At 38.7% G+C, this 16,850-nt stretch overlaps 1 protein-coding gene across 4 annotated transcripts; it reads left to right on the forward strand.

The window, feature by feature from the left end:
- Positions 1-5,448: 5,448 nt before the first annotated feature.
- LOC112460760 (zinc finger MIZ domain-containing protein 1) lies at positions 5,449-10,532 on the forward strand. Of its 4 annotated transcripts, none has more exons than XM_025025591.1 (9): positions 5,449-5,753; positions 6,400-6,744; positions 6,978-7,647; positions 7,915-8,258; positions 8,569-8,778; positions 8,857-9,023; positions 9,123-9,612; positions 9,781-10,020; positions 10,143-10,532. In XM_025025591.1, the coding sequence occupies exons 1-9, from the start codon at positions 5,664-5,666 to the stop codon at positions 10,275-10,277; spliced, it is 2,691 nt and encodes an 896-aa protein (XP_024881359.1). In that variant the 5' UTR covers positions 5,449-5,663; the 3' UTR covers positions 10,278-10,532. The 4 variants fall into 4 exon arrangements, with proteins under 4 accessions (XP_024881359.1, XP_024881361.1, XP_024881360.1 ...); XM_025025593.1 differs by having other exon boundaries at positions 8,881-9,023; XM_025025592.1 differs by having other exon boundaries at positions 8,593-8,778.
- The last annotated feature ends 6,318 nt before the right edge of the window (positions 10,533-16,850 follow it).

Here is a 16,850-nt window from a genome sequence, read left to right on the forward strand (position 1 = left end):
CTCCCTCTCTGTGCGCGCTATATCTGGATGTTGTGTGTGTATGCACGTGTACACGTGTGCGTGTGTGTATGTGCGTATATGCATTACACGCACAAAAAAAAACACGTGCGCTGCGCGCCCCGCGCTTGGTTGGCAGATTGGGGAGGATAAACGTCAAACACGCTCGGGTGACAAACGGAATATTATACAGTAGACACGTAGATTGGATGGAAATTATTTCGTAATCGAAAACGTTATACGTAGATACGGGAGAATAATGGCCGGTAATGTAACACGCTTGTTGCAGCATGTTGTATAAAGTTTCCATAATAATTTAAACGATTTGTCGATCATAAACGTTAATCATGTCAATGAGGAATTACGAACGAAAATCTAACGTTGACGAAACTTTATTCGTTTTCTGAAAATAAAAATTTGGTTTTTAATTTAATTTATAAATCTTTGTAAATTATATTTATTTATTTGATTAATATCATATTGCAAAAATAAATATCTTTTTATATAAAACGTGTTAAAGATACACGAGCGATTTTTGTTGCTAATATTGATTATCAGCGCCAACAAACAACAAAAAAACGCGCCGAAATTATTTTCGTTTAGTTCTACGAGCCTCGTTAGCAACATCGTCTGTAATCATCGAGGCTGCGATCGCTTTGTAGCTCCCAAACATTTAAAGCGCACGTGTTAATCGATCGGATCGGTCTCCCCAACATTTTCCTGATGGGCTGTTGAACGTCCCCGATTCTCGCCCCTCGTAGCTCAGACGGCACATACGCGCGTATTCGTGCTCCCGTACCCGCCGTATTGAATACAACGGAAAGGCTATTAAATTTGTTTTTGTCCGAGCGTCATAATCGCGTCTCGAGGACAGCGCTTGTGCAGAAGACCTTCTCTACCAATCTGACGAAAGAGAGACAGAGAGGAAGAAAAAAAAAGGAGAGATCTCTCTTAAGCCTGCGGGCGGTCAACGAAAAAATTGCATTTGTAAACAGTCGGCAGATGTATCTGGATCTGCGTATTTTACCTCGTTTGCATCGATTTCATCGATTTTCTTCAGCTCTACGCGTCTCATTGCGCGCATCGATTTTATTTACTGTTCACGCTCGAACGCGGAGGTAAAATAAATTGCCGGTCTGTGTTGCCTGTAAAACGTGCGGACCTGTCGGGGCACCTGATTTGCGGTGCTCGTAAAAGTTGATGAAATAGATGCGATTAGATCTGCCGGCGAGATCGACAGCACGAAACCCATTAGGTGCGCGAACACCCGAAAGATTCGATTAAGTGTACTCGAGATACCGATACTTGTTGAGCACTCCACTAATAATCATCAAGTACAGATAAAGTCTTGTCCCGAACTACAAAATAAGCACTGATTTGTTCGCGACCTCGGAAGGAACGGGGTGAGCTTTATTCATCCAAGTATATGTGTGCGAATTTATCCAGGAGCTCCATTATCACAAAAATTAATCTTATCGAGTCAGTCGAGCATTTCGAGAGAATTGTTCTCACATTGTTCTCATACACTACGTTTATTCAAAATACAATTTAGCACCATCAAAATTGTAATTGGGACTTTTAACTAATGGTTTTGATTGAAACTTTAAAGCTCGTAGAGAAACTTGCCTTGACTTAATTAATCAGGAGAGCGTATTAAGTAGATTGTTCATATTCAGCAAATATATATCAAGTTAAAGTTAAAAACCGTACTCCAGAGAAAGTATAATAACTGACAAGCGTAAGAAACTACTTTCGGGCGACTAACAGCGTTAGTATACCAAGTTCAAGCGGAGTAGAAGCGCGTGTTCGTGGACGAGATCTCGATTTAAAATCCGACTTGCTTTCCAATCCCGTTCAACATTGTTGTACGGATGGAAACAAGAAATATTTAAATAATATAATACGAATTATATAATATCTTCGAGTATTTTCAATACAGTGTTAAATTTAACATATTTTATTTATTACAAATATCAAATAAAAATTAAAAAGTTGCTGTTGTAAAATTTAATGTGACAATAAACACGAAGGCATCCCGGAACTTCCGAATGTTGTCAATCGTCAGTTTTTATAACGAATTTAAAATCAATAACGAAAAGCTGGTCCTAGACAAGGCGCTTTTAAAAGTCACTATATCGCTTATGAATTTTCTATTTTAATAAGAAATATCTTAACAGTTATAATGAGAACATTGGATTTCTTTTAAAATAAAATTCAATTTGAACTTTGAACTAACTGGAAAACAGTGTAAAGTTTTTTTTTCTTATTTACAAGACATGTATCCGAGGCCATTTATCACGTCCAATTTTTTTCGACGTTGAATAATTTGTCAGCGTCTTACGCGATTAAAAATGACGGTCATTTTTCTTAGCTCGTTCTCCATTATCTGCGGTCGAGAGGACATTATTTTGGTGATTTTTTAAGATATTCTGCGTAAACACGGTGCGTAAGCGTTGATCGATACGTACGTCGTAACCACGTGAAAGTTTACGCAACGGAGAATCGGGGTAACGTCGGATAAGGACGCGGTGACGCGTTTCTGCTTTTGCGCAAAGCCGGTATTACGGGGCAGGCCGTGCCTGCGAGCACGCGCAAAACTCGCCGTACGCACGTGGTAATCCGATATCGCGAGGACACATGCTTACATGCCGCACGCGTGCTCCTTCATGCGCTCGTCTCGTCCGGCAACATTTACGATTGCGCCGCGCAAGCTGTTGCACATCCGTCGGGTTTCACGGTACGGCCAGTAATTCCTCTGTCACGGTTCGAAAGATTAGCACCTTGTAGCAATAAAAAAGATTCTCGTATTCACGAAGCTGCGCGTTTAAGTCTCCGATACATTTTCGTCCTTTTCTGAAGATGGATTTGATAACATGCCTCGTGCAAGAGAAAGCCTCATAAAAACTTGCATCCGTTTCGACATGCAACCTGCATAACTTATGTTATTGATCCATTATACCCTTCAATTGGAGGGTTCTAGGCAGGTTTCTCCGCGCGCGGAATGTCCTAGAGAGAATGAAAGAGCGAACTTTATTATTTCTTTCTTCGACTATTTTTTTAATCACAAGTTGAATTTTTCTTAAAATTATTTGTCTCGCGATGTAAAAAAAAATACACTTTTTCGATATATCCAGTGATTACGAAGATGGTAAAGGTAAAAAAATTCGAAGTATCTGTTTCTCTCAATAATTGTTCTTCCGGAACTCATTTGTTAGCGTTAACAAAAGCAAAACAAAACACAAAATTGTCCGTTTGACAGAAACAAACTTAGATTTCTGCAAAATTCTACAATTCCGTGAATTCTCGGATACACCTCGCGGTTTGAGACATATATGCCGAATACGAAGGCCTTAATACTTGTGTCCTCAGCCTCGTTTATACGGCGGCAAAAAATTCCCTTGCGGGAGTGTCCTGCGGCGTAACGTTCGAGGTTCGAGGGCCCATCGGAAATCGTGCATCGGCGGAAGAGCTCCGCTTCCCGCCGGGTTCTCGCACGGCCGTATATATGCGTTCTGCGGCAACGTGCGCGCGCGCGCGCGCGGGGGTAAGGCACGTATTATGTACGCGCGCTACTCGGCACTCGGCTCGGCTCGGCGCGGCGCGGCGCGGTGTGTGAATAGCGAGCACGTGCATTTCCCACAGAAAAGCAATGGGGGCTACGCGCCGCGGCGTCGCGGCCAGCTGGGAACACGGCCGGGGTTCGATACCGCTCGCCTCGGTCTTTCGGGGTAGACACCGTAGACGGCCACCTTCAAAGAGACACGTATCGATAATCTTGTTCATTTCGAATAAATTGTCGTCCGCGATCGAGGCCGCGATGAATTAGGAGATGTTCGACAAGCTTGTCGCTAAACAGGCCACTCGCCACGTGGAAGTTAATCTGAAGCGAAGAAATAAAAATAAAGTGAAATATTGTTTAATCGTTCTCTATTTGTTACGCAAATAGAAAAAATTTATTGTTTTTAGGATTGCTTGAATGGCTTATGTTTATAAAGTATCTTTAAAAATATTTACGAGTGTTTCTCTAAAAATATAAAGAAAGGTCCATACTCTTTAATATGTGTGCGTATCTATAATAGAGTCACTTATTAAATTAGGAAAAATCAATCGGTATCTCCTCTATTCATCTCACTCTAACGTGTTCTAGAGGTATTGTAAAATGAGTTTTCAACACACTTGAATACATGTTATTATTAAATTTTTCTTTGGATCTGGAAGCTAATCGCGGAGATTTCCTCGTTTCCCTGAAAATCTTCAATTCTTATTGTACAACTATCACTGGCTTAAATTTATTTGCGCGGGGCGATGCCAAGTAGGAAATATGACCTTCTCGAATTATTCAAGTATATCGTGAATGATTCCGGCGTATGTTATTACTACGTCGCAGAGATTATGAAATAAAGATCCGTTGCAATGCGCCAAACACAGACTGTATCGATTGGCATAAATCTATTCGTTTCTAACGGGAATCGATTGCACGAGTATGATCTTGACTTGGCGAATGGGCAACCACGTTTCTGTCGCAAATGCAAAAGTTCACACTGCCATTTAAACCGAATTAACTCTCGCCAGGATGATTGACGACGTATTATCGTCCATTGCGCATTATAACGTTGTAAGCCCGATCGTTTCAAATTATCCGAGGTGATACGTTAACTATTAGTCTGCAAGTTATTACGTTACTTAAATATTGAACAGACTAATCTCAACAGGTTTTTCTTATCAATATACACGATTAAATGCATCGATGTGCAAAATTGTAATACCGCTCTTATTCATTTATCATTCCAAATGTTTTGTCCCCTTCTTTCGCATCGTGTATTATGCAAGAGACTTATTATATTCTCTTGCATAAGACATATGGAAAAGATATAAATTTTTGGCTCGTGTGCATCTCACATTTCACGAGGAAAACGTTGTCTATCTCTCTATGGAATTCATGGCATATAAATATCACACACGTGTCTGGAGTCATTATATCAAGCTTGAAATGTGACTGTGGCGGTTTTCACTTGTCAATTAAGTTTTTGTCCTCTTTTCTGGAAAAACTTGACGAGTGAAAATCCAATATTTATCTTCAACATTAAGGCGATTGGCTCTAATAGCGCACACATTAGAGCTCTAATGTCTCTCTTTCTCTCTCTCTCTCTCTCTTTTTACCGTTATAATTATTTATAATTGAAATTGAGTTTATAATTGAAATGACCGCATTTATCGCTATTAACCGTTCCGAAAAGGACTCAAATAGAGTCGAATGGCGTACGCGTTTTATAAGCTTGCGTCACACTTCGCCACTCGTCCGATATACGCCAACTCCGCAGTTTCTCTAACGCACAGTTATTTCTATAACGATCATCGCCGCCGAGCATCGCCGCGCGCCGCGATTCTCCAAAAAGATAATTTTATCTCACGGAGGGTTAAAGATGAGTCACGCTCTCTGTTTTCAGTGCGCCAATAAGCCGCGCGTTCGCATCTACCTCGTGAAGGCTGAAGGCTGATCGTAGACAGAGCTTTTTCTTCCTCCCGGGGGGAGAGGCGGTGGTGGTGCAGCAACGCTATCAGCAACGGCGGCGATTGGCGTCGGGGTGCAGCCGTTATCATCCGGCTATCATAGCACAGTGCCACCCCAGAACGGAAGGGGTGGTTCGCCACTTCGTGTCGCGGCGATGGTAGCAGCTGCCTCCGCTACGGCCACCGCCACTGCCAGCGTGGTGGCCATGCAGGACCGCCAGGACATCCCCTCGCAATTCAATCAGGTAAATGTTTGGCTAGCTCTCACGTTATCAATGCCGCGCCGCGACTAGAGGGAATTCTGATTCATACGTTACATAGACCGTTAACAGAGTGTGCTATCCGGAATAGTTGAGCAAGGCGAATTGGTAAATTGGTAAAATGATACGGTCCTTGACGTGGATATTTTTCCATCGTCGTCTTTCTCTTCGCGTCGTAAAAACACCTAAAGGTAAATAACGAAGATATATGAAGAGAAAAAATTCACGCGTTAAGACAATTAAATGATTAAATTTTTTATTTTAAATGTTTTTGTCATAATTGTTAATTTACGGCATTTTTTATGTAATGCGAGAAATATAGTTTACTTACGAATTATAAGTATTCCAAAGTATTTCAATCGATCGTTAATTAGCGTTAGTTTGCAATTTATTCAATTTTATTATTTTATTACGAGCATAATATCATTTTTTGGAGAAATAAATTTTTGATCATGGTTGTAGATGTATTAAATTATCGAATGGAGGAAGACTACAAAAACGAATCTCTTATAATTCCATAACAAAACGTATCTCAAAATTCACGTATCACACAATACTCGGTGTCTCATAAATTATTTTTACTTCTTTGGAATTTTATGAATTTCTAAATGAATGCTCACGTTATTATTAGATGCAGAGCCAACATGGAATACCCCACCAAACGTACAACGCGGGGTACGGCCAAAGAGGACCAATGGCAGGAATGGGGCCAGTCGGAATGAACAATTTTAACAGCATGGGCACGATGAGCCCGATGCACACTATGAATTCCATGAATTCGATGAACAGTATGAATGGCATGAACTCGATGAATCCCATGACAATGGGAGGAATGAACGGTATGAACGGTATGAACGGTATGAGCGGTATGAATGCTATGAACGGAATGACACCCATGAACTCCATGAGCAACATGGGTAACGTAGCCATGAACAACATGATGGGACCCAACAACATGCAAATGAACAAGATGCAGGTATTTATCTAAAATCCAACGTGGCGATTATAAATGTACTTAGCTGCGTCTCTTAGGTCAGCCGTGATTCGCTAAAAGACAATTCATGAGCGAGATTTATCTCAGTCCTGTATAAATATTTTATATCGATCTTCTTGCATTATTTCTAGCTTTGTTACAGTAGCGTATATCTCGGCTGACGAAAGGCGCGTCTCTGTTCTTCTCGGTAGTAGCGTGTATTTCTGTGTTTCTAGGCTCAGCCGCATCAAGGCTATCAACGGAGATTAGCGCCTTATCCGACCCCAGCCATGCATATGGCGCAAAAGCGGCAGCAGGTTCCGTACGCTGCTCAGAATCCAGCGGCTATGCAGCAGGGTTTCAACGGCATGACGGCGGCCCCGAATTATCCGAATACCTATCCCACCGGAGCGAGGCCGAATTTCCAGCAACAGTATCAGTCTATGCAGAGCATGAATCCCACAGCGGCCGGCTTCGGGCCCAACGCGATGATACGAGGGACGAATATGAGGCAAACGGCGCCGGCTTACAATGCCCCGTCTCAGACGGCCGCCGCAAACCAATACGGCTACGGTAGTAACGGGGTTCCCGGTGTCTGCATGGTCCCACCTACCTCGGTTGGCAACCAGTTCGTCGGTCATCAGCCGAACACGGGATATGGCGGCGGCAACGCGTCATACGGCGCGTCCGCCGTGGCCGCCCAGTCACTGGCGACCAGTCAATACCAGCAAGAGGTGGTATCGATGAGATCGACGAACGGGGGCAACGTGAATTATCAGCACAGTCCCATCCCCGGTAATCCGACGCCTCCGTTGACACCCGCCACCAGCATGCCGCCTTACATCAGTCCGAATCCGGACATTAAGCCTAATTTCAATGAGATGAAATCGCCTGTCAACATTCAGAGTAAGTGCGATTTTCGGATATCACGCTCTCATGCTTCAACATAAATTATAATGGTGTCTTGAGTTAAAAAAATTATGTCAACGAAAGACATGTAATCAGATGCACAATGTTCATTTGCCTAGTTCCAAACCACGGAATGTGTTTATTAGATGTAAAGTTGGAAATGTTGATACGCACGACATTTTAGATTACAGACATTTTTCTAACATTTATTTGTGCCTCTAAAACAATATTGAGCAATATTGAGCAATCCTACGTTTGTTTCAGATGATGAATTGAGACTAACATTCCCCGTAAGAGACGGTATAATTCTTCCACCCTTCCGCCTAGAGCACAATTTGGCTGTTAGCAATCATGTATTCCAACTGAAGCCCACGGTGCATCAGACGCTAGTTTGGCGATCAGATCTGGAGCTACAGCTAAAATGTTTCCACCACGAAGATAGACAGATGAACACGAATTGGCCGGCGAGTGTGCAAGTCTCCGTTAACGCGACTCCCCTTGTGATCGACCGCGGGGACAACAAAGCTTCTCACAAGCCTCTCTACTTGAAGGACGTCTGTCAAGCAGGAAGGAACACAATACAGATTACCGTATCCGCATGCTGTTGTGTAAGTTTGAGGATATCAATAATTAAACGATAGTGTTTACGTAATTCGGAGATAAAACGATATTCGTTGCAATGTTAATCTTTGGTACGCTTAAGAACAAGTTTTTGCTTCGTGCAGATAGATTTTATATTTTTTATTGAATATATTTGCGCAAGATGTGCATGATAGATCTATTTATCAATTATAAACTTAAAATAATTTTTATTTTTTATTCTTTATTTTTTATTATTTATTTTTTATTTTTTATTATTTATTATTTATTTTTTATTATTTATTTTTTATTTTTTTTATTATTACATGCATTCTTCAGAATATGTGTGTAATACGATTACAGTCACATCTATTTGTACTACAATTGGTTCACCGACCCAGTGTGCGAAGTGTACTTCAGGGATTATTACGTAAAAGGCTGTTGACGGCAGACCACTGTATAACGAAAATTAAAAGAAATTTCAGTAATACGATGTCGAACAATGGTATACAATCAGAGAAAGATGTAGTGGAACAAACAGCACTAAAGGTAAAATTCACAAAAGCATTTTGAAGCTCTCTTTTAATCCTATAGCTCTGTAGCACGAAATGTCAATAATGTTTTAAGCCATGTACATCTTATTGCGTGCAGGTACTCTTAAAATGTCCTATTACCCATAAACGCATTACACTGCCAGCTAGAGGACATGAATGCAAGCACATACAGTGTTTCGATTTGGAATCGTACTTGCAAATGAACTGCGAACGGGGTAACTGGAGGTGTCCAGTATGCTCGTAAGTATAACTAAATTGTCAATTGTCAATTGTCATTTTTTATGCATTCATTGGAATTAAGGGGAAAAAATATAAAACAAATTTTTGCGTATTTTACAGGAAATCCGCGCAGTTGGAAGGCCTAGAGGTTGATCAGTATATGTGGGGTATTTTGAATACATTAAATACCACCGAAGTTGACGAAGTGACGATAGACTCGCTCGCTAACTGGAAACCCGCGAAAAATTTAACTAATATTAAATCCGAAGAAGAAAATGATTGTAAAAGAACAACCAAGGCCATGTCGCCAGGCAGTATGAATATGCCAACAATGAACAATTGGGATATGAATCAGGCTATGAGTCCTTACATACCGCCCGATATGAACAGCATCGTGAGCGGCTCGATGATGAACAACACATCTTCCACGTATCCGAATAACAGTATAAACCATCGGAATACGTCCGGTGGAACGTACGAGATAAACTCTGGGACGAATACTATCGGCAATAATGATTACGTCAGTGGAACAGGTCCGCTCTCGCACTTAAACGAATCCGTTAATTCTTTAGATCCTCTCAACGCTATGGAGAAATCACTCAATGACCAGGTACGTTTTGCTGTAATGTCGATTGTGCTCGGACAATAGTAATATAGAAATACATAAAAATAATGACAAAATGTTAAATGTCAAATGACAAATGTTACAGATAACAAATGTTTTAAATATATGATGTATACATTACAGTTGTATACATTACAGTTGTATACATTACAGATGCCTCATACCCCTCATACGCCGCACACTCCGCAATCTACCCCTCACACGCCAGCTGGTGGTGCCAGCGGGCCGCCGAGCGTTCCGCCCGCGTCGCAAGAATCCACGGGAAACCACAACACCTCCGGCAATACGAGTACAACCATAAATAACGACACCGCTACGGACATACCGTCGGACTTAAATTTCGATCCCGCTGCAGTTATAGACGGGGAAGGTACCGGCCAAGAGGCGTTAAATGTAAGTAAATCACATCGTGTCAAATTATCGCGTCGTATCTTTTGTTGCAAACCGGAATATATTTTTTTTTAAGGTAAAGCGTTTTACAAGTTTGTTCAACAATATGTTATCTACTATTACAGCTCTTGCCAGACAATGTGGACGCAATGGAACTTCTCTCATATCTCGATCCTCCGGACCTAAACACTCCACCTAGTAGCGGCGCTAGCAGTGGTAATCCTTCCTCTAACGACGACATATTGGCACTCTTTGAATAAGAAAAAAAATGAGATAAAAGGCGAGTGACTATTTCGTAAAAATGTAATCAAATTGTGACCCCCTCACTTTGTAACAAAGTGATGAACGAGTGAACATGTCTCGCTGCAAACGTTCTTCTGACTACAGTATGCTTTCGTGCAAGTTTCTTAGAATCCTGTGGAATGAACGAAGTTGAATGAGATATTCAATTTTTGTCTCTGATAGGAGAATAAATTTGGAAGTCTACTGTATGTGAGCGCTTGCGGTAAAAAAAATTAAATTTTACTGGGGTCACTGTAGGTGCTCTCACCTAATCAATGGTACAAATAATCTTAGTTATAATTATAATATTCCTATTAAAATTAGAGTTAAAAGGCTAGGGTTAAAGAAATGATTTTTAACGATAATACAGCAAACACCATACTATTTGTAAAGACGTTATTGCATGGACGACATTATCGATAGTGTATATAATATTATTGGAAGGTATGTTTTTGAAAAGATAGAGAAGAGGCGCGTTAAACATGCCAGGCAAATATTCCAGAAACGATTTTAAAACAGCACACCTGAATATTAGAAAATGATATTAATGATATAAATGATTATTATAGATATTCAGCTGTGTTATCATGAATCGTGATGATGGTCAATAGAAAATATTTATCTAAAAATCATTGTTAATTTGTTTTAAGTTTGCCTTATAAGATCGCATTTCTATATATTTATTTTTGTGTCTATCAAAATAAATTATACTAATCGATGAACTTTGATTTGTTTGAATCATTTTCGAATATTTGCTCGAAAGGAACATGCTGTGCTAATCTATATATATATATATATATATATATATATATATATATATATATATATATATATATTGTTTCGGAATATTTCGAAGTTGTTCGTGCAATAAGGTCTTTATACCCGAAAACCGGTCTATTCGCATTCAAGGCTATGATAGACCTATGTCGTGACAGAAAGATACTTGTACAGACATACTTTTGTAAATAAATTTTAAATCGAGATAAAAGTAAGATATTCATCGGTTGGAAATTTTCCGCCTATTGATGAATATTGTGCATATAGTGTTCCTTTCCTTTAGATTGTAGCAACAGATGGAAATGAATAAACTAGGGGATATCGGGCTTCACACTGGAAATTCAATAAGAACATGTGATGTATCTCCCGAGATAGAAATTACAGATATAAAATTAAAAAGAAACATAAAGAAAATGATATTGACTTAAATAATGTCTCTTTAAAAGTGTAATAATTTTATTATTTTCAAGAGATTTTAGCTCCATGCAAGGATATCTCTCTGTACGCACATATGTAAATAAGTGATAGAGAAGAAAAATGCATGTGTGGATTTAACATTTCGGAAATTTTAATACTTAAAACGAGTTGTTTACAAAATTTCCTTTATCACATACTAATATAATTTTCCAGTTACAATTTTGGAATTACAATCTATTTTAGACGAAATGTGTATATATATATATATATATTTAATGTTATAATATATATTATAATATATTTAATATTATTTATATATATATAAATTTCATATATATATATATAATCTCAAAAAGAAAGAAAATGGCAAATTTTCTATGCCTTCTAGTGATATTTGCAACCTCTGAAGATACATCAGAATATTTGCACATATAGAATTTATTTTCACATTTTGATATATGTCAATATATGTATATTTTGAGTTAACTTGCTTATAAATAACTAAATTTCTGTATAATACATATATTTGAACTATTATTATTTTAGATTGACTTCTGTGCATTACGATTAAACTTTTTTTATCATTGAGTTGTGGTGTACACTGCTTTTATCATTGCCGTCAATTAGACTTTTATCACGATCCATAAAGTAGTTTTCCGGATCAGTTGAATAATGAATAATGAAAAATATAAATTATGCATGAAGTTAATAGCAATATTTACACAAGGCCTTAAGGAAATCGTGCACCGTATGATCTGTATTATATAATCAAATTTTATATAAGGAGGAAGAATCAAAATTTTTCGTGGGAGAAATATATATATATTGCAGAATAATTACGCACAGGCTTATTATGTATAGAAATAATTATATACTCGAACTTATTATTTACACAATGAATTGCATTCGCAACAATTCAGTATGCGAAAATAAATTCTGTATATCTTCCTGCACAATCCAGCGGTAAACTGATTTATCATTTCATAAGAATGTAAATCAGGTATCCGTATGTAAAAAAGAGATACTGCCAGAGTGATACCGCCCAAGACCCCCCCTCCCTGCTTGTGTAGTGGTTATAATAATACATTTGTATCTTTTGTGATTAAAAGAGAAGATATATACTTAAAGCGACTCGTGTAGATTATACAGATTTTATATAAAAGATGTGTGTGGGTGTATATGTACCCGTGCACACACATACACACACACCAGTGTGCAACGCTAGCACATAGCGAACGATTAGACACAGTCAAGTTTCTATGCATATAACTATAATTATTGAGATTTAGATTTTAATATTACTTGTATTAAGCGCGACTATTGTATATTATTTGTATATATGGTAAATAGAATAATAATATAAGAAAAGTGGCAGATACTTATTGGCCAGTTATAATAGTAAAATGATTATCCTAATTATTTCTCAGAACCAAAACGTACACGAGATGTATGAGGATACTTTAAACTAGAGAATGTAACATGTAAATGGCTGATGAAACGACGATAACAAGTACAGTCGAATATTGTACTGTTATTTCTCTAATAGAATTATTACTTACTTATTAAACAAAAAAACATAATTACCTAAAGAAGTTTATTCAAACTGTAAGCTTTACTTAGGATTGCCAAGAAGTAGTATGCGCAACCCTGTTGCGATTGTACATAGGCAATGTTTACCTATACCTAGCTAATAATACCCCTAAAATATTATACACGATACACCGTCTTAGTTTATGAGAGTCCTAGAAATTTATAGATATTTCGTGAGAAATCATCGAAAACATAAGAAACGGCATTTCATTTTTATTATAAAAGGTGATAATAAGTTGATTATAATGACAACATTTTTTAATTATATTCTTACAGTAATTTGCATTGTAATTTGAACAACATGTAGATGGTTAAAAAAATAACGCAATTATTAAGAGACGATTTCACGTCTTTTTCCCCTTTTTTTAGCAGATCGACGGCTAAGGCAAATTGCCGTATGCCAATTTGCATGAATTTTTATCGCAATAATAGGAGATAATTTATTATTATCTAACGAGACTTCTACAAATCTCTGTGGCTCTAAGATTACAATACCTATTTATCTATCGTTAGGAGGCCTATAATTTGATTTTACAATGCTCTACGAAAAAAAACCAGATAATCCGCGACTACGGATTACGCGTGTCGTCTTGTCCAAGGCCTGGAAAAATAATGAAACGAGATATTATATATTATCATGTAACCGTATCGTACTCATGGTGTATCGGCTGCGCGGATCGCGGGCTCTGTTAATTGCATAACGTATACGGAATATCGATATGTCCACGTGATTACGCATTGCATACTTATGATGGTGTATTGGAAGTTTATTCCCACGTACGCAGAATTTTTTACCAAATCATATCAAAGGATCCACATTTCCAACGATATTTCTCGACAAATCTGAAGTGTTCGCTCAGCAAGTACATCATGAGTATTGACGTCGGTCCATGTCGCATGGTCTGTCCGTTTCAGATGCGCTTCTTGTACTACAAGCGAAATACGAAACGCTTTACATTCGAGCCAAGGGGAGGGAAGAAACTAAATGCAGAAGCTGCAACTTGACGAACAGACCTGCAGTTCGCAAAACGCGGAAGAATGCGCATTATAAATTGAAAATAAATTGAAAAAAAGAAGAAACACACTGATATCATTGATCACATTCGCATAAAAGATTTTAATAACGACCAGTTTTTAAACATGTACTACAGACACAACATTGTTTCTCGATAACGGTTAGAATCATTCAATAAAAAAGTCATAAAACATAAACGGAATCGTGAATCATTTATTCCCGACGATAATCACCGAGGAATTAGTATACGAAACGAGAGATTAGCGAAGCTGGCAACGTCATAAGAAAATATTTGAAAATATGAGAATAAAAGAATACTTGTACTGACTGTATTTTAATTATAAGACCCGCTATTATACCTAATAATAAATGTTTGTTTTATTTTGTATTGTCGATATCGCGAGAATTACCGCGTTCATGCATCTGAGAGAAATATTTGGAAAACATTTTTTTAAAAGACATTAGATAATATCAAAGAGCAATTGTATAAATCAAAGATGGCACAAGCATATATATAAAAAACGTGACGTCTTTCGTTCTTCTCTTCAATTTAGCCACCTTTTAATAAAAAATAGTCATAAAAAAATGATAATTACTACACTCAATTTTTGTTTATTTTTGAAAATTATTATAAGTAAAAAATTCAGTAGAACATAATGTTCTGGAAACATGGCTCTGAAGATTCCTTTTGGAAGGGAAAGGGTTTGTTGGTCACCAACAATTGACGAGCACAAGTTAGTATTATATAACATCGTTTTATTAGATTTAAATTGAAATTGGTTATAAATTATGGTGATGAATTCGAATACTAGGACTAGGACAGATGGTTTTTCGCTGCTTTGCTCAGTATACTCAATTTTATATTGCATATTATGGTTGTCGAAGAATGAACGCCGTTGCTGAAATTTCTCTCCCGCTTTCTGCCTTCTTTCACACTCTCTCTTTCTCTCTCTCTCTTTCTTTTTTCTTTCTCTCAACACATACACGCACACACATACGCACACGCATTTCTCTCACCGTCCTTCTCTCTCGCTCTCGATTCGATAGAAACAATATTAATCGTTTGTATTAAGCATTTTACGCGCATTAATATAGAACCAACTTTTTCACCGGTCGGCGATCCCTTCTCTTTTCTCTCTATTCCGCATAATCGACGAACTACGGTGTACTCGGAGTCGTCGTGAACGCGCCAAACACGTTCGGCAATACTGCGCACTGGAAATCGGCACTTCACGCTGGCCGATCGTTCCAGGATCGTCGATTCCACGAATCCCGGTCTTCTTTCAACGCATTCTGGATTGGCGCGTGCAATGGGACTTCGATCTGTCTATATACCCTCGGGTACATCCGAGTTCATCTCATCGTTTCCGTAAGTCCAGAAACAATTCTCCTACCTTTCCCATCCCTTCGCGCCTAACGTTTGATTTGAACGGTCGCTTCGATAACGATCGATCGTACTCGCTTTATATATATGTATATACGCCGCGAGCCTCGTTTCATGAAACGTACTCGTATACTCACGAAACGCAAACGAGAGCGTCGAAATGAAAACGGTGCTGACGCCACGGATTCCGAGATAAATGACATCCTTTGCTTTACCGTGCGATTGTTTCTCCGGCGCTCCGTTTCCATTTCGAAGTAACACACGAGACTCTTCCACCAAGCTTGTCGTCGGTTGTCGAATTGTAGATGTTTGTGCAGAAAATTCACGCATGTACGCGCAAGTGCAACGAAATCTAAGCGTATAATGCGTGAGCTCAAAACATGGACAATACGAGGCCAATTTATTATTATATTATTATATCATCCTAAATCGTGTAAATGATAATTAAGTTTCTTTTAGACATATATTAATGAATATATAAATTATAATATATATTATATGAAATAATTTATATCAATATATATAATCACACATATATCTGATATACACGCGTGCGCGAGCACATCACACGTGCATGTACAGATATTCAAAAATGAATTAACGGCAACGCCTAAAGAATTATTTCGATGGCGGAAGAGTCCCATATTCTCTCTCACACAGTCGCGAATCCTATACCAGCCGTTTTATGAAATAATAAACGGTTTGACGATTTTGGGACGGCCTCCTGCTCGCGCGGCTTGTGCGAAAGTCTCGCGATCAAAGGCCGGCCCTGTCGCCATCGGGGCGGTCGATGGAGATCTGGTAATAACTCTATCGATATAATGGCAGTGCGTACGCAACGCTAACCCTTTAATCTGCCGTTAACCGCGCCGACAGTCTGTTAACCCTTCGCGTCGAGAGAACGAGTGCCCGCGAGTCAACGCGTTTAATCTTCGTCATGTTGTTTCGCGTTTCAACACACGTACACATCAGGTGCGCTCTTATCGTAAAAATTTCAAAACGCGACGGTTTCGTTTCATGTGTGACGAATAAATTGCTCCATTGTTCAAAAATCGATGGACAAAGGGGACAAATCATATGTCGCATCGGTCGTGCGCTTTGGCTTATCCAAAACGTTGCGATGACTCCAAATGTTCAATATTTTTATTACGAGTTCAACGTGATACAAATGAAAACGCCAATATTAGATCGTACTTAATATTTCAGCCGAGCCGAAAATTTTTTTCCCTTTCTCCGCCGTAGATTCCAAAACAGAGAGAACGCCGATCGATTTTATCCGAGCGAACTTCTCGCACGCTGCCTTCTCGCGCTCTCGGGGCGCGGCGCGTTCGGGCTAGGGTTCGTCGTTAACACTAATTAACTAGCGTT

The sequence above is a fragment of the Temnothorax curvispinosus genome, unplaced genomic scaffold (genome assembly GCF_003070985.1).
Source record: "Temnothorax curvispinosus isolate PA1 unplaced genomic scaffold, ASM307098v1 QBEX01010795.1, whole genome shotgun sequence".
Classification (NCBI taxonomy): Eukaryota; Metazoa; Arthropoda; class Insecta; order Hymenoptera; family Formicidae; genus Temnothorax; species Temnothorax curvispinosus.